Raw genomic sequence first — 25,000 nt, 5'->3', positions numbered from 1 at the left:
TCAATCTGTAGTCAAAGTCCACTACAGCCATTTGAGATCAATATTTCTTCCTTTTTAAAAAACGTTTTAGCTCTTCCAATCTCTCTGGGCTGGAGAGTGAGACAGACAGAGAGACAGACAGAGACACAGACAGAGAGAGAGAGACAGACAGAGAGAGAGAGAGAGACAGGCAGAGAGAGAGAGACAGAGAGAGAGAGAGAGAGAGAGAGAGAGAGAGAGAGAGACAGACAGACAGACAGAGAGAGAGAGAGAGAGAGAGAGAGAGAGACAGAGAGAGAGAGAGACAGAGAGAGAGAGAGACAGAGAGAGAGAGAGACAGAGAGAGAGAGACAGAGAGAGAGAGACAGAGAAGCTAGAACTCAGAAAATACTAGAACGCTAGGTTAGAGTAGGTGGGAAATTGAAACAAGGTTAGGGTGGGAGGAAGTTGTGTGTTTACAACTTCAAAGATAGTCTTTATGTTGATATTTAACATAGTTGAGCCAAATCTGACAGTTGATGACTAGAGCAGCTGTGTGCCAGGTAAGCTTGAATTTTATTCCTTTGATTTGAAGGAGTAAAAATGAGGACAATGACAGGGTAAGTGAACTGGGTGGGAAAAAGCAGTCAAATTTGAGAACAAGTGACAAACTATTTCATTTGTTGCCATACCACCTGTGATATTAATGCTTTGATTGCGAGCTTGATAACACAAAAAAATTCCTGTTGACTACTTGTAGCAGTTGCCCTCTGATTGAATTATCTGGACTGTGTGAGATTACATTGTTGGATTATTTTTAAATCGCAGTCTTGCGAACTCCCTTCACCTGAGATTGCAAATTAAATATAAAAAAAAGCATCAATAGTTCTAAGTGGAACCAAAATATAAATGGTGTAAGGGTGACACAGTGGTTAGTACTGCTGCACCAGAGACCTGGGTTCAATTCCCACCTCGGGCAACTGTCTGTGTGGAGTTTGCACATTCTCCCAGTGTCTGCGTGGGTTTGCTCCGGTTTCCTCCCACAGTCAAAAGATGTGCAGGTTAGATGAATTGGCCAGGCTAAATTGCCCGTAGTGTTAGGTGAAGTAGTAAAATGTAGGGGAATGGGTCTGGGTAGGTTGCTCTTTGAAGGGTTGGTGTGGACTTGTTGGGCCGAAGGGCCTGTTTCCATACTGTAAGTAATCTAATAGGATGCAATTTATGACTCAGATTAATTGGAACTGTAGTAGAAAATGGATAAATTAAGTTAAACAAGCTTACATTTACCAATTTTTCAAAAATAATTTCACTCTTATTGAGGAATAAAACAATAAGCTTTACTTATGTGATTTACTATTGTTTTGTTTTGAATGCAATATAGGCAGATTATACCACAGGTTTGGTGATAGAAACAGAGTGAGGAATACAAAGTTACAGCTGCAAAGTAGGATCAGAAAATGCAAGATTAACATTAGATTTAAGAGGCCCATTCAGAAGTCTAATAACAGTAGAGAAGAAGCTGTTCTTGAACTTGTTGGTATGTGTGTTTAAGTTTTTGTATCTTCTACCTGACAGAAGAGATTGGAAGAGATTATAACTGGGGTGGAGGGATCTTTAAAGATGTTGGTTGCCTTTCCAAGGCAGTGAGAAGTGTAGCTGGAGTTGAAGGATGGAAGGTCAGCTTGCATGATGGACTGGGCTATGTTCACAACTCTCTGCCTTTCTTAACGATGTTGGGCAAAGCAGTTGCCATACCATGCTGTGAAACATTCAGACGGAATACTTTCTATCGTACATCTGTAAATGTTGGTGAATTTCCTTAGCCTCTTGAGGCAAAAGTGTTATTGTGCCTTCTTGACAGTCGCATCAATGTGGATAGTCCAGGACAGATTGTTGGTAATTGTCATTACCACTTGATGCTCTCTACCATCTCTAGCTCATTAATGGAGATAGGGACATGTCTAAATTCATTGAGAAAATTTGAGAGGACTTAGTTAAATGGCATAACTGATTAGTCAGCTATTGGTCTGTTCAACATCCTTAACTGTATTATTTAACTAATTTGTGAACCAACCTAATTGTTTACCTCTTATGAAGAATGTGTTCTGAAATTGTGTGGGACAGTTCAATCATACATAATATCCAATAAAAAGATTGAATGATCCAAAATGGAAAGCAGCCTTTCAGCTTACCATGCATGTGCAAATCCTTTGGCTGAGCCACCCAATTTGGTCCACATCTTGCAAGTTTTGCCCTCCCCTTCCACTCACCAATGAAATGGTTGCTTTGAATAAATTTTATACAAGCATGGTAAAGAACAAATTTCCTCAGATAGTAAGGAAGGACATCACTGTTATAATGACAAAGAGGAGTATTTATGATCTATGGCACTTTATTCCCTAGATAATGATGATTTATGGCCAAGAACATAGAACACAGAAAAAAAGAATTGTATAGCACAGGTATGGGTCCTTCAGCCCATGATATTGTGCCAAACATGACACCAAATGAAACTAATCCCTTCTGCCTGTCATTGGTCCATATCCCTCCGTTCTTTGCATATTCATGTGCTTACCTACCAGTCCCTTAAATGCCCCTATTGTATATGCCTCCATTACCACCCTGGCAGCATATTCTAGACTCCTGCCACACTCTGCTTAAAAAAAACTTGCCCCTCACAGCACCTTTGAACTTTTCCCTCTAACATGCTCCCTAGTATTTGACATTTCAACTCTGGCAAAAAGATTTGACCACCAACCCTATTTATGTCTCTCATAATTTTATAGACTTCTATCAAGTTTCCCCAAAGGGTGGCTCAGTGTTTAGCACTACTGCCTCACAGCACCAGGCACCCAGGGTTGATTCCAGCCTTGGGTGACTGTGTGGAGTTTGAACATTCTCCCAGTGTCTGCGTGGGTTTACTCTGGGTGCTCCGGTTTCCTCCCACAGTCTAAAAATGTGCAGGTCAGGTGGATTGGCCATGCTAAATTACCCGTAATGTTTGGTGCATTCGTCAGAGAGAAATGGGTCTGGGTTGGTTATTCTTCAAAGGGTCGGTGTGGACTCGGTGGGCCGAAGGGTCTGTTTTCGCACTGTAGGGAATCTAGTCTAATCTAATCAAAAATCAACCTTTGCTGCTCAAGAGAAAACAAGTTGAGTTTTTCTAACCTCTCCTTATAGCTTATACCCTCTAATCCAGGCAGCATTCTGGTAAACTTCTTCAGCATCCTCTTTGAAGCCTCCACATCCTTCCTGTAATGGGTGACCAAAACTGAATACAGTACTCCAAGTGTGGCCTAACCAAAGTCTTAAAAAGCTGCAACATGACAGCCTGACTCTTGTCTTCAATTCCCTGACCAATAAAGGCAAGCTTGCCATATGCCTTCTTTACACCATATCTGTGTGCTTGGCTACTTTCAGGGAGCTTTGGACTTGAACCCAAAGATCCTTCTGTACATTAATGCTGTTCAGAATCGTGCCATTAACTATATACTTTTCTCTTAACATTTGATCTTCAAAAGTGCAACATCAACCATTTACCTGGATTACACTCCATTGCCATTTCTTCCCCATATTTGCAACTGATCTATATCCTTTGACAACCTTCTACACTAACCACACCTCCACTGATCTTCATATCATCTGCAACCTTACTAACACACCCATCTACATTTTCATCCAAGTCATTCATATATATCACAAACAGCAGAGGTCTCAGTATGGATCCCTGTTGAACACCAGTTATCACGGACCCCCAGCCTGATAAACATTCTTCCATCACTACCCTGTCTTTTATGGCAAGCCAATTCTGAATTCACATGGCCAAGTCACTAAGATATATGGGATCCACAATCTTGTGGATAAGCTAACCATGACAGACCTTATCAAAAGCCTTACTAAAATCCATGTAAACAACATTCACCGCTCTTCCCTCAACCAAGTTTCAGTTCATAAGATTGCATGCTCAATAAAACCATTGCACAACAAGAAATTATTCAAAGTAAGATCAGGTCACAATTTTTCTCAACATGAAGATTCCAAAGCTTTTGTATAAGTCTCCATTTTACATATGCACCATGCCTGCCATCATGGAAGGTTAGGTACCTTCTTTGCACCTAAGCACCAACGAGATGTCATTGAACTTCTAGGTTAGTGTCAGCATGAATCACTCAGCTCTATTATTATTGCAGCCTTTGCTCTGCATCACTTCCAGCAACAGAAGATGATCTTCCACTGTACCAGAATATAATTTCAGCATTTTGTACCCCAATCATTCTGCAGACTAAGGGAAATCACCAATTAAGTGCCAGTATTTTCGTTGGGCTCATTCCCACGAGGAACTGAATCAAACCCGCTTAAATTAATAATAAAAAAAGGAAGTCCATTGTGCCTGTGCCTTTACTAACACTTTGGAAGATCTATCCAGTTAGTTCCATAAGTCTAGTCTTTGCCCATTGTCCTCTGTTTTCTCTACTTAATGTATATATCCAATTCTCTTTTACAAGTTACTATGTAATTTGCTTCCACCACCTTTTCAGGCAGATCACATGACTCACTGTTCTTTTTTTCTTCTCATCTCTAATCTAGCTTTTTGCCAATTACCTTAAACTGGTGTTCTCAAGTCACTGAGCCCTTTGTGAGTGGAAATAGTTTCTTCCTATCTACACTATCAAAATCCCTCAACTTTGAGCACCTCCATTAAATATCCCCATGACTTTCTCTCCTCCACAGAGAATTATCCCTCCTGCTTTGTGTAGTTGTTAATATAAACTTCTGTTACTCACTAAGCATGAGGCAGGAGGAAACCACATGGATTCCTAACCACAAGTAGTCATTTGTACAACTGGCCCTTTTGAGTAACTGGTTTTAAAATTTTCATTGTCATAATGACATTGCAGAAGTACAGCATCTCACTGCTAAATTATAGATAGATCTGAGCTGAGCTGACTATGATTGGATGATTACTTGTGGTTTTCATTATATGTGGATGTCATATCAAACACCAATAGGCTGACAAACATTTTTATTCCAACTTAGGATGAAGGCTATAAGGTTGACAAAGTGACCCAACAAAACAAATCTTTGTTGCACATTAATGCCATCTCTAACACAATCCAATTTAGGACAAATCTTTCTACAGGATACTGATGTATGCAAGGTTAAAGGTAGCCCAACTAAAAGGCTCGAGTCACACAAAGATAGGCATCTTCAAAGAAAAGGCACGATGCAGCAACACTGTCTTACCAGTGTCTTCCATTTAATTAAGTTGACATTGATGCCAAAAATGTTTGATGTGTTTGGTTTACAATTCATTAAATGTACTCTGACATGAAGGAAAGGTGTTGACCAATGGTCTTCCAAATTCCATGGTATACAGCTGCACAGCAATCTAGAATGTGCTGCTTAGGGAACAAATATGCTGTGGACAAGCAACAACCAGACTGAGTATTGAAGAGATTTGAAAGTATATTGCTGTTGACAGAGTTATATTGATAAAACAAATAATGATAATCAGTTTTTATCATTGCTTCACTTGCTCAGCTATTGGCATTTGTATTGGTCAAAAAAGTAGTCTGAACCAGAATGAGCTGGCATTAGTACAGAATTTATTTAGTATTCCTGTAATAATGCACTCATTGTTATTTAGATAAGACCATAAAGCCACAAGATGTAGGAGCAGAAGTAGATCATTCAGCCCATTAAGTCTGTGCCACCAATAAAATATATCCTTTATAATAAATTCTAGTATGAACAGAGTTAAGTCCAATGTCCTACGGTGTCTCTTTTTTTGCCTTTTTGAATGAGGTGGTAAGATTGGCATTCTGATCCTCCAGCACTTATTTGGATCTAAACATTATAGGAAGATGATGACTAGTGTGTCTACCACCTCTCTAGCTATTTCTTTTAATATCTTAGGATGTAACCCATCAGGTCCACGGGACTTCAATCTTTAGCCCCATCACTTCTTTAGTCCTTTGTCACTAGTGACTATTATCGTATGCATTCCCTCTCCCCTTTTCATCTTCATTCTTTAGTATTTTTGGAATGATATTATTTTCTTCTACTGTGAAGACTGATGCAAGAAATTTACTCAACTCTCCATCATTTCCCATTGGTTCCTAATTTCTATTTTCCTAGCTTCACTCACTAAGGAATGTTTACTTTGGCCTCTCCTTCCTTTTTATATATTTAAAGATGATTTTCCTGTCTATCTTGATATTATTTGCACGCTTACCCTCAACGTTTACTTTCCGTCCCATTTTTTAGTTATCTTTCGTTGGTTTTTAAAACTTCCCTAATTCTCTGGCTTACCATGAGTATTTGCCACATGATATGATTTTCTTTCAATTTAATGCTATCCTTACACTTCTTTGGTTAACCATGGTTGGCTTACCCTATTTCTGGAATCCTCCCATTTCTCTCTCAGCCACGGCCCATAAGCCTCATTCCTGACGAAGGGCTCACGGCTGAAGTATTGATTCTCCTGCTCCTCAGATGCTGCCTGACCTGCTGTGCTTTCTGAGATCTTCAGTCCTCATTTTCTCCAAGGGAGAAACAGTTAATATTTCACTTGTATGACCTATCACCACAACTTAAAAAGCTAGAAATATTAAAGATGAGGCTTTTCTTTAAAGATCTTTAAAGTTATAAATTTAGTCAGTTTAACACAGCTCCTTCAAAGGGCACATTGCTCGACAACAGACTCAAAAATTGAAATAATTGTAAAGTTGCTAACTTGATGTATTTACCCACTAGTTCTGTAAATATAACTGACAATGCTGACAAGGATGGTGCAATTTTTTTTCATCCAGAGTGGTGAGCCTGTGGAATTCTCTGTCACAGAAAGCAGTTGAGACCAAAACACTGAACATTTTTAAGGAATTAGATATAATTGTGGCTTAAGTGAACAGTATGGAGAAAAAATGGGAAAAGGTTATTGATTTGGATGACTAGCCATGATCATAGTGTATGATGAGCAGACTCAGAGCCAATGGCCTACCACTGCTCTTAATTTCTGTTTCTATAACCTTCTCTTATTTCCAAAAGCCTTCTGGCTACCAATGACAATTTGATGTTTATCGTTTCTACATAAATTAAAATCACATGATGATTGCTGTACCTTTATCCCAAGCACCCAATATTCCTCACGTTTTTCTGCATCATGGTTACTGATAGAGGGCCTGTGACATCTACTAGCAACATCTTTCCCTTACTTTCTCTCACCTCCATCAAAAGTATTTTTACATTTTAATCTCCTGAACCAAGGGCATCTTTAACTACTGGCCCAGTGCCATCCTTTATGAAAAGCTACCATTCCACCTTTACCTAGTTTCTTCCTGCACTGCAAGAGGTTAACATGAAGGTCCTGCCTTCACAATCTCGCTACTCATGTGAGGTGTGGAGACCCTGAGGATAAATCCATCACCATCATCTCTCTTTAATAAGAGCACAGCCCTGTGGTCCATGGAAATATGGCAAATTTCTGTTGCTGTTATTCTTGAATGTCATATGCCCCTCAATATTAAGGATCTAATACCTCCTTCAATGTACTAGCAATGTACTAGCAATTCGTTGACTTCATTACAAATGTTATCAATGTTTCTTGCCATGTCACAAAAGGAATAGGTTTAAGACAAACTATCAAAATAGAGATAAATGCTATCTTTCCATTAAAATGTTCAACATGTATGTGAACAGAGAAATACAAGGGAAGTCCTATTCAGACTTAACTTAACTTCCCAACATCAACAAGTTACTAGATTCAGTGGGGAACAATGCTATTTATTCCAAGATGGGAGATAACTTCAGGTAAGATGATGGAGTAGGACTTTTGAGCCTGGAGCTTGTCCGCTCTGTCCACTTTTCTTTTTGTTTCTTTTCTTAATTTCTCTGGGTGGCACGGTGGCTCAGTGGTAAGCACTGCTGCCTCACAGCACCAGGGACCCAGGTTTGATTCCAGCCTTGGGTGACTGTGTGTGGAGTTTGCACATTCTCCCAGTGTTTGTGTGGCTTTCCTCCGGGTGCTCCAGTTTCCTCCCACAGTCCAAAGATGTGCCGGTCAGGTGAACTGGCCATTCTAAATTGCCCAGAGTGTTAGGTGCATTAGTCATAGAGAAATGGGTATGGTGGGTTATTCTTTGGAGGGTTGGTGTGGACTTGTTAGGCCGAAGGGCCTGTTTCTAGACTGTAAGGAATCTGATCTCTCTCCTCTCATCTTTTTTCTCTTCTTTTTTATTTTACGTACCTCTTGGTGAAGAGTTCAGTTGCAACATCAGCAGGAGCGAATGGGCCCAGCAGCATGGACTGCGGCGGCAGCAGAGTAGTTTGAGCCGGTTTGGTACCCAGCAGCATTGGGGATGTCTGCATTGGCGAGGATTCAGTGGCAAAGGCATTGGTGGAGGAGAGATGGCACTGAAGAATGGGGACTTTTGTTCCAATGGTGGCAGCACTGCGAAGGGATTCATGCCTGGCCACGAGGCCCATGATGGAGCATGTAACAAGGAGGACTGTGAAGTTGGACACTTGCTTTAATTCTATGTTTTGATTTATTTTCAGTGTTTCAAGATGGCGCCAGGCAGTGGCGATGCTATACAATACTTTTTACTGTATTTTATAACAAGTTATATGTGACAATAAATAAATCATATAAATCAAGTGGTGATGTGAAAAAGGGGAAAAAAGCTTGTGTATCATTAAGACATTTATATACAGAACAATCTTGATTATCCGAACAAGACAGGTGGGGACAACTGATGGATTGTTCGGACCTCGATATCTTGTTCGAATAATCTGAAATTTGGATAATTGATGTCCGTGTAACCAAGGTGATTATTCTCAAGACTGCAGCTAGCAATGTTCACTTTTTTAAAAGCTGAACTGCATCTTATTGGTTTTGTGCTCCTTTGAGGTATGTGCTTAAAAACGTTCCCAATCCAGAATTGATAAATTCCATCACAACTGAGACATGAAGATGGAATATGTTAAGTGGTACGGAGATTTAAACTTTAAAACAATCAAATGCATATCTTATTTATGAGCCTTACATTGTTGTTGTTCATCTCCAAGGTTTTTCTCAGAGCACTATAACAATTATTGGATCTCCTCATGGTTGTTTTCTTTCACCGTTGCCTTTCATCCTCTAGATGAGTGAATGTTGATCACACTATGGTGACATTATGTATGCGGATATGGTACTTTTAAATCTCAAAAGGAATAGCAAAGTAAGTTATAGGAGAAACTCAAAATGGTCCAGTAACAATTCTTTGACACGAAACAAAAAGGAAGAACAAATTAAAGACTAGAAAAAAACAATTATTCATATTGCTCCCAAGATGATTCATGATGTGGAAATTGAAATAATTACTAGTGACAAATTTCTATATATCAAAATAAGTCGAGATGGAGAACGGTGTACAAATGCAGTCACCAAGGAACATAAATGGTCCTACTATCTCAAAATTAAAATCCTTTAAAGTTGATCCCACAATCTGAAACGCTGCTATCCTTTTTGGATGTCTCCCCTGATACTGTGGTGCTAGGAAAATAGACTATTTTTTAAAAAGTATAAAAATTACTGAGTAGATAAGAAGGGGATTTGATGAATGGACCTTTTGTGATTAAGTCTATTGTTGAATGATCTTGATGAAAGTAAAGAGTGTCACGAACAATGAGAATCACTCCTCATCTCATTACTGTTATGTGTGTTCACAGAAAAGCCTACAATTTTTCACATGCAGTAAAAATTGGATCTTGAGCTAATGCATGCCTTTTTCTAGAAAGACATTTAATAGTAATTTGGTGACTGGATGAGGAACTTACCAGATTTTAGTGTATTGGAGAATCTTAACTACATATTAGAATTAGACCTTTGCAATAGGGCGATTTTCTCTTTCTTGTTTTTTTTTAGTTTTTTATATGAATGAGCAAAGTATCCAAATGAACCTGTGCAACATGAAATTGAAATTGTTACTTTTCCCATCAAAACACAAATATAATTACTCAAAATACATCACACTAGCAGGTGTCAAAAATGTTTATTTAGACGTTGTGATCTAACATGATTTACTTTTTGAAATAAAGTACCTTAACATAGGCAGTATGTTAAAGGTTAATTAAAGTATAAGTTTTGTATCATGGAAATACATTACGCTTACTTTTTCAAAAACAATTCTTGTTAATTCTGTTGGTTAGTTGGAACCTGGGACTCCATTGAAACAAAACACCAAACATGTCCAATCTTCTTGACAATCTAGAATAAAACCAAATATAATGAAACTCCAATGACATGATCAAACAAGTTGCAAAATAAAAAAGGAATAACCACAAAACAATAATGAAGAGCCATAATGGACTCAAAAAATTACCTCGGTTTCTCTCATCACAATGCTGCCAAACTGGCTGAGGTTCCTCAACACCAGTGTGCTGTACTCACGTAAATACTTTAAAATTGATATGGTATCCTTCATCAAAACAGTTATTAGCCTGGACCGCCTGAAAACAGGTCTATATTGATGTGAATACAAGACAGAGCAGGGCAAGGAGAATATTGGGAACATTGAGAACTGTACCACAATTAACAAATTGTGGGACACTACAGCACAGTTCATTGGTTCTGTTACCCAGAAAAGTAAATGAAGGTAAAATACTTGAAAAAGGGTTTTAGATCAGAATTTTGTGCAATATTTTGTTTCCAGGGGAAACTACATTGATTAACAATAATTAGAAGACTAATATCAGAGTTTTGAAAAATAGGGGCCAAGAATGATTTATTGAGTCAGAAATCTACATCACAGAGGAAGGCCCTTTGGTCCATCACATTCACGCTGGTCAAAAACTCTTCTAGTCCCATTTTCTAGCACTTGGACCATGGCTGCATATGCCTTAGCATCACAAATGCACATCTAAATATTTATCTTAAATATTATGAAGGTTTCTATCTCTATCACTCATAGAAGAAGTGAGTTCCACATTCCCCCCATTCTTGAGGTGAAAATGTTTTTCCTCATATCTCCTCTAAAGACTTCTGCCCTTTACCTTGTATCTATGCCCTCGTTATTGCTTCCTCCATCCTAATATATTGCTTCTTGACTACTCTCTACCTATGCCTCTCAAATTTTATACATCTCAATCGCATCCTTTCTCAGTCTTCTCTGCTCTAAGGAATACACCCCAGTCTGTCCAACCTCTCTTCATAACTGGATACTCTCCAGTCAGTTAACATCATGGTAAATAGCAATTCAGGCAGCATCAGAGGACAGGCAAAATCGACGTTTCGGGCAAAAGCCCTTCATCAGGATTAAAGGCAGAGAGCCTGAAGCGTGGAGAGATAAGCTAGAGGAGGGTGGGGGTGGGGAGAGAGTAGCATAGAGTACAATAGGTGAGTGGGGAAGGAGATGAAGGTGATAGGTCAGGGAGGAGAGGGTGGAGTGGATAGGTGGAAAAGGAGCTGGGCAGGTCGGACAAGTCAGGGGATCGTGTTGCTGGAGGTTAGAAACTAGGGTGAGGTGGGGGAAGGGGAAATGAGGAAGCTGTTGAAGTCCACATTGATGCCCTGGGGTTGAAGTGTTCCGAGGCGGAAGATGAGGCGTTCTTCCATGCGTCTGATGGTGAGGGAGCGGTGGTGGAGGAGGCCCAGCACCTCCATATCCTCGGCAGAGTGGGAGGGGAGTTGAAACGTCATTTCACCAAACAGACCCCACCCCTCTCCGCCTTCCGCAAAGACCGTTCCCTCCGTGACTACCTGGTCAGGTCCACGCCCCCCTACGACCCACCCTCCCATCCTGGCATTTTCCCCTGCCACCGCAGGAACTGTAAAACCTGTGCCCACACCTCCTCCCTCACCTCCATCCAAGGCCCTAAAGGAGCCTTCCACATCCATCAAGGTTTTACCTGCACATCCACTAATATCATTTATTGTATCCGTTGCTCCCGATGCGGTCTCCTCTACATTGGGGAGACTGGGCGCCTCCTAGCAGAGCACTTTAGGGAACATCTCCGAGACACCCGCACCAATCAACCAAATCGCCCCGTGTCTCAACATTTCAACTCCCCCTCCCACTCTGCCGAGGATATGAGGTGCTGGGCCTCCTCCACCGCCGCTCCCTCACCATCAGACGCATGGAAGAAGAACGCCTCATCGTCCGCCTCGGAACACTTCAACCCCAGGGCATCAATGTGGACTTCAACAGATTCCTCATTTCCCCTTCCCCCACCTCATCCTAGTTTCTAACCTCCAGCAACACGATCCCCTGACTTGTCCGACCTGCCCAGCTCCTTTTCCACCTATCCACTCCACCCTCTCCTCCCTGACCTATCACCTTCATCTCCTTCCCCACTCACCTATTGTACTCTATGCTACTCTATCCCCACCCCCACCCTCCTCTAGCTTATCTCTCCACGCTTCAGGCTCTGTGCCTTTATTCCTGATGAAGGGCTTTTGCCCGAAACGTCGATTTTGCCTATCCTCGGATGCTGACTGAATTGCTGTGCTCTTCCAGCATCACTGATCCAGAAACTGGTTTCCAGCATCTGCAGTCATTGTTTTTACCTCGTTGATTTTAACCCTACTGCGAATCCTCTTGCAAGGATGCCTGCCTTGAAGAAGTTTTCCTCCTCTCTCTACAAGAATCTCAGGGAGTCTCTCTCCCACTGCAACTCCCAGGTCATTTCCTCAGCCCTGAAGCTCTTCAACCATGTCCTGAAACAAACTCGCTATCACAGCCACATTTGCTTCCTCAGTGCCTGTCTCCGTAACCAACTCATCCCACACGGACTGCGGACCACCTTTAAACCAGCAGAGTTCGGACCCAAACAGGACAAACAGTACAGACTACAGATTCAAAAACACCAGCAACGGTTCTCCATCAAGATCCTCCGCTCCACGCTTGCAGCAATGCGCCGGCACCTAACCTCGCTACAGTCTGCCCTGCCTCAGCTGAGGGCCACACTCTCTCAGAATTGCAAAGGACCCACTCTGTACTACATCCTCAGGAGAATTCATACTCTCAACAAACAGTATTTCAATTCCATCTCAAACATCAAAAACTGTAAGTACAACAAACTTTTATCTACCCACCTCCATAACCAGCGCTCCTCGAACATTCCAGAAGATTCCCCTGGCCTCGGAAACACCATTAGCCATGCGGCTGATGCAGCTACCACCCCCACGCTGATTGATGATGTCACTTCTGCCCCCATCATGGCCACTCCCACAGCCACTTCCGCCCCTCACATCATCGCCGATGCCACACGCTCAGTGACTTCCGCCACCCCTACTGCCGTGTCTGCCACCACTTCCGTCCCCACCAACGCCACTCACCTGCATTCTGCTGACACGCCCCCCACAGACCCCACTGTCACTATCCCCACACCCCAGAACCCCGAGGGGAACACTACCCCTGCTCATGACTCTACCCCCATTCCCCCCACCATCACACCCACTCCAGGTACTGGCTCCGACCCCACTCCCAGCTCTACGCCCACACCAGCTCCCAGCTCCCAGCCCTGCCGAGTTTTCACCATCCCCCCAGACCTCCCCCTCACTGAGGACGAACGATCAGTCCTCAGCAAAGGACTCACTTTCGTCCCCCTCCGTCCACGCATCAATGAATTTAATACACGCCGTGACACCGAACAATTCTTCCGTCGTCTCTGCCTCCGAGCTTACTTTCACAATCAGGACTCCCGCCCACCTTCCGAGGACCCCTTCGCCCACCTCCAACACACTGCATCCACCTGGACACCCCGCGCTGGCCTAATACCTGCCCTCGACCGCTTCATTTCCAACTGCCGCCGGGACATTAACCGCCTCAACCTGTCAACCCCCCTCCCCCACTCCAACCTCTCACCCTCACAACACGCAGCCCTCCAATCCCTCTGCTCCAATCCTGACCTCACCATCAAGCCAGCGGACAAAGGGGGCGCAGTGGTAGTCTGGCGCATTGACCTCTACATCGCTGAAGCCAAACGCCAACTCGAGGACACCTCTTCCTACCGACCCCTTGACCATGACCCCACCCCCCATCACCAAACCATCATCTCCCAGACCATACAGAACCTCATCACCTCAGGAGATCTCCCACCCACAGCTTCCAACCTCATAGTCCGGGAACCCCACACTGCCCGGTTCTACCTCCTTCCCAAGATCCACAAGCCTGACCACCCTGGCCGACCCATTGTCTCAGCATGCTCCTGCCCCACTGAACTCATCTCTACCTACCTCGACACTGTCCTATCCCCCTTAGTCCAGGAACTCCCCACATACGTTCGAGACACCACCCACGCCCTCCACCTCCTCCAAGACTTCCGTTTCCCCGGCTCCCAAAGCCTCATCTTCACCCTGGATATCCAATCCCTCTACACCTCCATCCGCCATGACCAGGGCCTCCAAGCCCTCCGTTTTTTTCCTCTCCAGACGTTCCCAACAGTACCCCTCCACCGACACTCTCATTCGTTTGGCCGAACTGGTCCGCACCCTTAACAATTTCTCCTTTGAATCCTCCCACTTCCTCCAGACCAAAGGGGTAGCCATGGGCACACGTATGGGCCCCAGCTATGCCTGTCTCTTTGTTGGCTAGGTAGAACAGTTGATCTTCTGTAATTACACCGGCACCACTCCCCACCTCTTCCTCCGCTACATTGATGACTGCATTGGCGCCACCTCGTGCTCCCGCGAGGAGGTTGAGCAATTCATCAACTTCACCAACACATTCCACCCTGACCTTAAATTTACCTGGACCATCTCTGACACCTCTCTCCCCTTCCTGGACCTCTCCATCTCCATCAGTGACGACCGACTTGACACTGACATTTTCTACAAACCCACCGACTCCCACAGCTACCTGGATTACACCTCTTCCCACCCTACCTCCTGCAAAAATGCCATCCTGTATTCCCAATTCCTTCGCCTCCGCCGTATCTGCTCCCAGGAGGAGCAGTTCCACCATAGAACACACCAGATGTCCTCCTTCTTTAGAGACCCTAATTTCCCTACCCACGTGGTTAAAGATGCCCTCCAACGCATCTCATCCACATCCCCCGCACCTCCGCCCTCAGACCCAACCCCTCCAACCGCAACAAGGACAAGTCAGGGGATCGTGTTGCTGGAGGTTAGAAACTAGGGTGAGGTGGGGGAAGGGGAAATGAGGAAGCTGTTGAAGTCCACATTGATGCCCTGGGGTTGAAGTGTTCTGAGGCGGAAGATGAGGCGTTCTTCTTCCATGCGTCTGATGGTGAGGGAGCAGCGGTGGAGGAGGCCCAGCACCTCCATATCCTCGGCAGAGTGGGAGGGGGAGTTGAAATGTCATTTCACCAAACAGACCCCACCACCAGGGATATATTTCCCTCCCCACCCCTCTCCGCCTTCCGCAAAGACCGTTCCCTCCGTGACTACCTGGTCAGGTCCACGCCCCCCTACGACCCACCCTCCCATCCTGGCACTTTCCCCTGCCACCGCAGGAACTGTAAAACCTGTGCCCACACCTCCTCCCTCACCTCCATCCAAGGCCCTAAAGGAGCCTTCCACATCCATCAAGGTTTTACCTGCACATCCACTAATATCATTTATTGTATCCGTTGCTTCCGATGCGGTCTCCTCTACATTGGAGAGACTGGGCGCCTCCTAGCAGAGCACTTTAGGGAACATCTCCGAGACACCCGCACCAATCAACTAAATCGCCCCGTGGCTCAACATTTCAACTCTCCCTCCCACTCTGCCGAGGATATGGAGGTGCTGGGCCTCCTCCACCGCCGCTCCCTCACCATCAGACGCATGGAAGAAGAACGCCTCATCTTCCGCCTCGGAACACTTCAACCCCAGGGCATCAATGTGGACTTCAACAGATTCCTCATTTCCCCTTCCCCCACCTCATCCTAGTTTCTAACCTCCAGCAACACGATCCCCTGACTTGTCCGACCTGCCCAGCTCCTTTTCCACCTATCCACTCCACCCTCTCCTCCCTGACCTATCACCTTCATCTCCTTCCCCACTCACCTATTGTACTCTATGCTACTCTCTCCCCACCCCCACCCTCCTCTAGCTTATCTCTCCACGCTTCAGGCTCTCTGCCTTTATTCCTGATGAAGGGCTTTTGCCCGAAACGTCGATTTTGCCTGTCCTCGGATGCTGCCTCAATTGCTGTGCTCTTCCGGCACCACTGATCCAGAATCTGGTTTCCAGCATCTGCAGTCATTGTTTTTACCATCATGGTAAATATCCTTTGCACTCTCTTGTGTTATCACAGCCTCCCATACTGCAGAACTGCACACAATACTCTAGCCTCACCAATGCTTATAGAACATAGAAAAGTACAGCACAGAACAGGCCCTTTGGCCCATGTTGTTGTGCTGAGGATTAATCGTAATGTAAAATAAAAAAAAACTTAACCTAAGCACCTCTCAAGTCACTGCTGTCCATGTGCATGTCCAGCAGTCGCTTAAATGTCCCCATTGACTCTGCTTCCACCACCACTGCTGGAAACGCATTCCATGCATTCACAACTCTCTGCGTAAAGAACCTTCCTCTGATGTCCCCTCTATACCTTTCTCCTAATATCTTAAAACTATGTCTCCTCGTGCCAGTCAATCCTGCCTGGGGAAAAGTCTCTGGCCATTGACTCTATCCATTCCTCTTGTATACCTTGATCAGGTCACCTCTCTTCCTCCTTCTCTCCAGAGAGACAAGTTCGAGCTTAGTCAACCTCTCTTCATCGGGATGGGACCATTTGCCACCGCTGATTCGCCGCTGCCAATTAGCCACTGCCCTTTCACTGCCGAGGACGCTTCGCCACCGCCCACTGGCCGCTGAGGATGATTCGCCACCGCAAGTGTTTGTAACTCATTTTTATGTATAAACCAATAAAATGATATTTATTTCACCTCTTTTTTTTTTAAATCAATATGTACTATGTTGTTGTATAAATAAAGGGGACTGAGAAGTAGGAAAGAACAGGCGGGAGGGAAAACAATCACTACATATATACATTTCCGGTGGTGAATAGTCTCCAGAGGTCAAACGACCCCAGTGGAGAAATGCTGGTGGCGAATCGGCAGTGGCTAATCGGCGGCGGTGAATGTGCCGCGGCGAATCGTCACTAACCCCTCTTCATAAGGCAAGCCCTCCAGTCCAGGCAGCTTATGGGAATAGGTGGAAAAACGTCAACTTGAACAAGATCAGATCAGTCATGATTTTGTTGAATGATGGAGTAGACTCAGCGCCTAGCTTACCCCTGAACCTATTTCAGGAGTTTTCTGCCCTTCCCAAGGCAATTAATTGAGATAGTTGGAGGGAGATGGCGATGGTAATGCAAAGCAAGGGTGCACAACTTGCAAGTTGTCACTTTCTAATCATTATACTCTATAAACTTGGCCTTTTGCATATCCTATGTAATAACAGATCCTATCCACACACAAAATCAACGTTCAGCACATTAAATACTACTCTAACTACATTATGTATTTTTGTACAACTGGACTTCACACCGAATACAAGTGTTGTCTAAATTAACTAAAATAAATGGATGTTGTCATTTAATATCCAGTTAACAATGTACTCCCATTGTGTACTGTGTGCTTGGTCAGCAAAAGTTTTTTTTTTGTGATTTAGATTCCTCCAGTGTGGAAAGAGGCCCTTCGGCCCAACAAGTCCACACCAACCCTCTGAAGAGTAACCCACCCAGTCCCATTTCCCTCTGACTAATGCACCTAACACTGTGGGCAATTTCGCATGGCCAGTTCACCTGACTGCACATCTTTGGACTGCGGGAGAAAACCGAAGCACCTGGAGGAAACCCACGCAGACACGGGGAAATGTGCAAACTCCACACGGACAGTCGCCAGTGGCTGGAATCGAACCTGGGTTTTGCAAAAGCAGTTAAGGTTTTCATAGCAAATAGATAACAACTCTCTTACTGTCTGTTATCAAGAAGCTTAAACTTCCAACTTCTCAATAAATATTTTGGATTAATTCAACTCAAACATAGGCTCGGTTTATATGGATCATAGGTATGCAGTCAAATCAAAGTCGTGACTAGTAGTGTCCCACAAGGATTTTTTTTCTGGAGTTTCAACTGTTCCCAACATTTATGAATGATGTATTAACACAAAGGGACATGACGTTAAAATGAAAGTCAGGCCATTCAGGAGATAAGTTGGAAACACTTCCTCACACAAAAATGTGGAACACTCTCCCTCAAAAGCATCAGATGATCTTACAGTGTTAAAAGAAGTGGTGAGAGAGATTAATAAACTGATTTTAATTTATCAGAATTCCCTAGTTTCAGGAAGGTTCCATTTGATTGGAAAATGGAAAATGTAACTCCTTTCTTCAAAAAGGGATGGAGACCGAAAGGAGGAAACTATAGGCCAGTGAGCTTAACATCTGGAACAGGAAAGCTGTCAGAAGCTTTTATTTAACATATAAGAAGGGCATCAAGATGAGTTCAAGGTAATCAGGCAGAGTCAACATGGTTTTGTGAAAGTGAAATTATGTTTAACCAAGTTAGAAATCTTTGAAGATGCAATGTGTCGTGGATAAACGGGAACTGGTGGATGCAATGTACTTAAATTCCAGAAGGCATTTGATAAGGTGTCACAATGAAAGTTATTACAAAAAAAAAAGAGTAGGGATAAAATATTGGCATGGAGGGCTCTCAGCATCAGTGCTCGAGCCTCAATTTTTAGCAATTTATCTAAACTTGGATAACAGGGACAAAGTATGGTTGCTATTTGTGCTGATGACACAACTGTAATTATGAAGAGGATGTAAGGAGGCTACAAAAGCATGTGGATAGGTTATGTGAGTGGCCAAAGATATGGCAATTGGAATATAACGTGAGAAATGGGAAACTGTCCATTTATGAAGGAAGAATGAAAAAGCATATCATCTAAATGGTGAGAAATTGCAGAGCTCAGACAGAGGGATCTGGGTATCCTAGCACATTAGATTACTTACAGTGTGGAAACAGGGCCTTCGGCCCAACAAGTCCATACTGACCCTCCGAAGAGCAACCCACCCAGACCCATTCCCCTACATTTACCCCTTCACCTAACACTATGGGCAATTTAGCATGGCCAATTCACCTAACCTGCACATTTTTGGACTGTGGGAGGAAACCGGAGCACCGGGAGGAAACCCATGTAGACATGAGGAGAATGTGCAAACTCCACACAGACAGTTGCCTGAGGTGGGAATTGAACCTGGGTCTCTTGGCGCTGTGAGGCAGCACTGCTAACCATGAATTGCTAAAGGTTAGTATGCAGGTACAGCAAGTAATTGGGAAAACTATAGATTTATTTTTGAGAGGATACCAGTACAAAAGTATGATTCATTTTTACAGGACATTGGAAGTATAACAGCACATCTGTCTACAGTATTGATTTCCTTATTTAAGGATTTAAATAATTGGAAGCAGTTCAAAGATGGTGCACGAGACATACATCTTTTGGGAGGGGTGGGCCTTATGAAGAAGGGTTGAAGAGGCTCGACTTATACCTGGAGTTTAGAAGAGCAATAGGCGACAACTGAAACACAAGATTCTAAGGGGTCTTGATAGGGTGGATATGTAAATATAGAAAAAATGTGTGAGAATCTAAATTTAGGGATCACATTTTAAATCTAAGAACTCCACCATACAAGATGGAGATGAAGAGAATTTTCTAATAAGATCACAACTTGTTGGAATACTCTTCCTCAAAAAGGTGGTGGAAGCAGTCTTTGAATTTTTTTTTAAGGCAGAGATAGATTTTTGTTAAGTAAGGAGATGAAAGGTTAGAGGGTAGGCTGGAATGTGGTTGCCAGATCAGCCATTATTTTATTGAGTGGCAGAGGGGGACTATTCTTGCTCCTAATTTGTGTTTGTATAATTGATAACTTTAAATTTGAAATTGATAGAATTTTGCTGGGAATGGAGCCCAAGCAACGTACGTGAATGAAGTTAGGCTGCAGACCAACCATGATTTCATGAAATGGTATAACAAATTGAGGGTCTGAAAGTCTATGTGTATTCCTATGTTCCTAAATGACATTAGAAATATGATAACATCCTAATTTGCAAGTGATAAAGATGCAAAAAAGTAAAGATGTTTACAACTGTTAAAATGTTAAATACAAGGAGGATGGCAACAAAGAGGGATTAGGAAGCAACAAACAAGACAAAGAATGGATCCATTATCCCCGAGAAAGGATCTTTACATTTCACAGGTAAAGTGTCAAATGAATACTATTCTAGTAGCCCTGAGAGGAACAATTAGGAACTAGATGCACGTTAATTATCACACTTTGGTAATTTATACTTTTACTCCTATAATGAGGATATCAAACCAGGAAAAATAGAGAGTATTCTAGAACAAATAATCACTCATGGGCAAGAAGAAATATAGTACGCACAAATGAAAGCTTACTGCTCATCTTCAAAGCTTAAAAATTAAGAACACGCTCATAGAAAATAACTGCAATAAAAACATGTATAGTCTAACAATAACTAAGTGGAAGACTAATAGAGATTTGCTTCATATAGCTTTGTAATTCAAACTATGACAGTCTTTTAGGTTATCAAAATATTAGTTCCTGACCTGATCATTTTCAACTGTCATCATGACATTTGAAAATGTTTCTCAGGTTCTTCAGGTCTTCACTCTGGATATGAACTTCTTTCATAAGTGTAGATATAAACAGTTCGGAGGTGAGCTTCTGCAGAGCTTCCTGTAGTGCTGAAATCTTCACATCTAACCTGCATCAAAACAGACATACAGATTGTAAGAATGAGTTTTTAAAAAAAAAGGTTGGATGTTTTCCATTATTCAAGATGCTTTTAAAAATTCAATTTTACATAAAATGACAAGTTTTCACAACTGATGATCAATAAACATTTGTCAGTTGCCATAGTCTTATCATAGGGTTGCTCTCTCGTTGGAGAAAGATGGTGGTCTAACCTGAGGATCACTGGGCCTCAGGCAATGGGAGAGGTTGAGAAAGATAGCCTTGCATGGCAACCTCAGCCAGTGCAGGAATTGAACCCAGGTTGTTAGCTCTCTGTGCATCACAAACTAGCCATTCAGCCAACTGAACTAACTGACCCCCAGTGTCAGATGATTACAACACTTTGACTATGCATGAATCTGCGACACAAAATGAAGCAATCTCAATTTAAACAAAAGTCATTCAACACACTTTTTATCCAACAGAAAATATGTACTCGCTATATGCCAGTTTTGTGCAAACTAGCAACGAAGGTGGGAAAGAGGTACAATTAAATTTAAGAATTTTAAAAATCAACTGCTTAAATTTCAAAAAACATGATCACAGACAAGGGTGGATTTATTTCACCTTTATTATGGAAATTTTCAATTTACAAGTTCCATCTTGCAGAGACCTTAAACAACATCTAATTTATTAGGAATGCAGTAGTGAAGCTGTTATGAACAAAAGATTTACTGTGACAGGTAGATGAGAAAATCTTCATCTGCAATCTGTTAATGCAATATTGAGTTCCTTTTAAGAAAGTGTTAAATTTCTTGATAATGAATGAGTTAATTGTAATTTCTAATTAAAATGATAGGGTTAAAATTCAACACAGAAAAATACATAATAAAAGACCAGAAGAACTGCAGATGTTGGAATTCAGAAAAAATAAAACAGAAACTGCTTGGAAAACTCAGCAAGTCTGTCAGCATCCATGCAGAGAAAGCAGAGATAACATTTCAGGTCCAGTGATCCTTCTTAAGAAGAGTGTTGAAGGGTCACTGGATCTGAAACATAGAAAAATATGTAAATATTTAGCATCAATTACATAAATTAGTTGCAAGTTACCTTTGAAATACAGTTACTATTTTGTAGAACAGCATGTTTTGTTCATCCAAGTGAAGCTGTAGAATACAATAGTTTACATTTATATAATATTTTTAATATAGTTAAATGTTCCAAGATGTTTCATAGGAGCATCAAAAAAAAAAATTACGTAAGGAAATATTAGAATAGGTTATCAAAACTTGGTCAAGAACGTGGGGCTTAAACAATGAATTAAAGGAGAAGAGGTGCAGAAGTTGAGAGAGAAAATTCTAAAACTTGGAGCCAGGCAGTTGAAAGCACAGCTACCAACAGTACAGCAATCAAATTTAGGTAGCAATAAGAAACAAAATTCAGAGATTATAGAGGGCTAAGTAGGATAAAGAGATAAAGAGGCAAGGCCATGGAAGAATTTGAAAACAAAAAAGATGAAATTTTAAAATTGAGGCAACCTGAGATTGGAGCCAATGTAGATCAACAAGTACAGAAGTGACCATGAAGTGGACTTTGGTGGGTGTTTGGATATGGGCAGAGTCTTGGTGAAGTCAAGCTCATGAAGGGTGCAAGATAGATTCAATACCCATAATATTAGCAACTAGACAATAACTGGGCAGTTACAGAACTGTGAAGTATACACATCACTTTTTAGGGTGCCATTTTTCCAGTCTTAAAATTTTCTTTTTAATTTCATTCCAAGCTTTGAATAATTGAGATCACCAGTCTTAAAATAAGACTGAAAGTTTTCAATATATAGCTGAACTTATGACGTAAACAGGCAAATTCTGAAAAAAATTTCCCATTAATTTCACAGAATATGACTTTAGCAAGTTATGGCTTGATTCAATGAACTACAGAAATCTTGTGCTTCAAATATCCAGGCTTGCAAGATGTCAAGTTGAACACTATTTACCAGACAATCACTGTCATTATCTGAAATAGCTTCCAACATATGGGTAATGTAGATTTTTTAATCTACCTGCAATTTTCTGTAAACAAGCTGAGGTTATATAAACAGACATAAACACACACCTCTTATAAAAAATTGAATAGGGAGGGTAACCAGAACAGGTAATGAAGATTTGGTGTTGCAAACACATGCTACAATTTGAGGAATCATATGGCCTAAATTATCAAGGAATCTACATAAATGATTTATCTCTTTCATAGCAAGTACATGTGGTATGACTGTACGAGTACAGCCAAGCAATACTAAAGATCACATTTATCAGTCATGAAAGATTTCCTTTCATATGACAAAACCTGATCAGAACTTCTCAATAGCACACAGTATCAAAGACTAGCTGTACACAATTGATATATTTTCCAAGTCCTAGTTATTAATTATTTTCCAAATCACTTTTAAAGTAAAAACTGCTGTATACTATTTTTGATTTCTCTCATTTGCACCCAAAACAATTAAAAGGTTATATGGATTGTCAATGTTTTCAAAAGCATCGTCACCCGATATGAGAGAATAAGGCTCATCAAGCATTGACAACTAGTGCCATTTAGTGAAAAGAATTGTGAATTATTTAAGCTGCTTAAAAAGAGAGGAGCTGCAATTGTAATCATAATAATATTATAAACAGGTCAGTCAGTGACAGATTTAAAGACAAAATTGACAATACTGCTTTTTCAGAGAGATTTAAATGCTTCATGTTCCTGAATACCAAAAAACAAATGTTTTGCATGATTTATTAACAGTAACATGCATAATATTTATAATTAATAAAAAGAGAAGGAGACAAGAACAGAGTGGCAACATCTTATTTACGCAATGAAACATTTGCCTTAAAGAGATTAAAATACTTTGCTTTCAACACTATTTGAGAAACAGAATTGCAAAGACTCAGAGGAAATTCTCACCTTGGTCTTAACTGGGCAAGTAATTTGCACAAATAGCAAAGCTAGCATACAAGTTCATGAGATAATAAGGGAGGCAAATGGAATGCTGGCTTTTTTGTCAAAGCGAATAGAATATGAAAACTAGGAAAGCCTTATTAAAACTACGCAAGGCACTAATTAGATTTTACCTAAAATACTGTAATCAGTTTTGGTCCATTTATCTAATGGAAGATATTCAACACTACAGGTAGTTCAGAGAAGGACCACTAAATTGATCCCAGGCAAGGAGGGATTTTCTGAAGAGGAGAGGTCAAGTAGGTGTTGTCTGTACTGATCGGAGTTTACAAGAATGAGAGGTGACCTTGGGCGGGGGAGGGGGTGTGCGATAGGGTAGATGCAGAGAAATTATTTCCCCTTGTGGGAAACTTTAGGACTCACTGGCATAATCTTAGACTAAAGGGCTCCCCAGTTAAGACAGAGATATGGAAGGACTTCTGAGGGTAATGAATTGGTAGAAATCTTTACTGCAGAGGGTTATAGAGGCTTGGTCAGTAATTAGTTACAGCTAACCTAAATTTTTTAACCATTACAAGGAATCAATGATTACAGGGAATAGACAGAAAAGTACAGTTGAGGATTATCAGATCAGACCTGTCACAATCACACTGAATGGTGCAGCAGTTTTGCTGGGCCAAATGGCCTACTTCTGCCCCATGTCTTACAGTCTGTCCAACATATCCTCATAAGGCAATCTGTCCACTTCAGGTTTTTGTACATTTTACCTTCTTTGAACTGCATTCAATGTCATCTTTAAATAATACTCTATTCAGCACTCCAGATATTATCTCAATGCCTTGTAACAGCTGAAGCATAACCTTATTACTTTTGTACGCTGGCTGAAGAAGGGAAGCAGTAGTCTGAATATTATCTCAAATATTTTTATTCCCCCAAAAAGCTAAATTCAAGATTCCATTCAGTGATAAATAGAAGAACTTTATTTTGGAAAAATTCTGATTTGGGATATACTTCATTCCTAAAAAAAATGAAATTATTGATATAAAATTACAAACACTTCAGTCATCCCTAAATGCATATTTGTACATAATATTTCATGAACTGGGATGCTTGGGTAGATCTTCATTGATGTTATGTGGGTGCAATAACATGGCCAAACTTAATTCCTCAACAGTTCAAAATAAGTTAAGACACAGTCAGCAAGTGCTCCTAACAGAAGGGATCATTCAAATAGAGCACTAAAACACAAAAATAAATTTAAGGACACATGTTTTAGGGTATTATGACAAGTATAGAAGGAAATCAACCACATTGCAAGCGCCTGATTAGTCCAGAAAAGCTGCCACCAACTATGGTTATAGAGAATATGTTTTCAGCTACTCTTGTATCATTTTAATGCTC

At 41.6% G+C, this 25,000-nt stretch overlaps 1 protein-coding gene across 3 annotated transcripts in view; it reads right to left on the bottom strand.

The window, feature by feature from the left end:
- Nucleotides 1-9,973: 9,973 nt before the first annotated feature.
- Nucleotides 9,974-25,000, bottom strand: part of rpap2 (RNA polymerase II associated protein 2) — a 132,561-nt gene continuing 117,534 nt past the window's right edge. For all 3 annotated transcript variants that reach the window (XM_043698791.2, XM_087990449.1, XM_087990448.1), the window contains 2 exons: nucleotides 20,527-20,684; nucleotides 9,974-10,207 (listed from right to left, as the gene is read on the bottom strand). In XM_043698791.2, the coding sequence (XP_043554726.2) occupies nucleotides 20,537-20,684 (148 nt within the window). In that variant the 3' untranslated portion in view covers nucleotides 9,974-10,207; nucleotides 20,527-20,536. The remainder of the gene's footprint in view (nucleotides 10,208-20,526; nucleotides 20,685-25,000) is intronic.

Source organism: Chiloscyllium plagiosum, unplaced genomic scaffold (assembly GCF_037043375.1).
Source record: "Chiloscyllium plagiosum isolate Xiang-an unplaced genomic scaffold, Cpla_swu_hap1 HiC_scaffold_9, whole genome shotgun sequence".
NCBI lineage: Eukaryota > Metazoa > Chordata > Chondrichthyes > Orectolobiformes > Hemiscylliidae > Chiloscyllium > Chiloscyllium plagiosum.
This window is presented reverse-complemented; position numbering and strand designations above follow the sequence as displayed.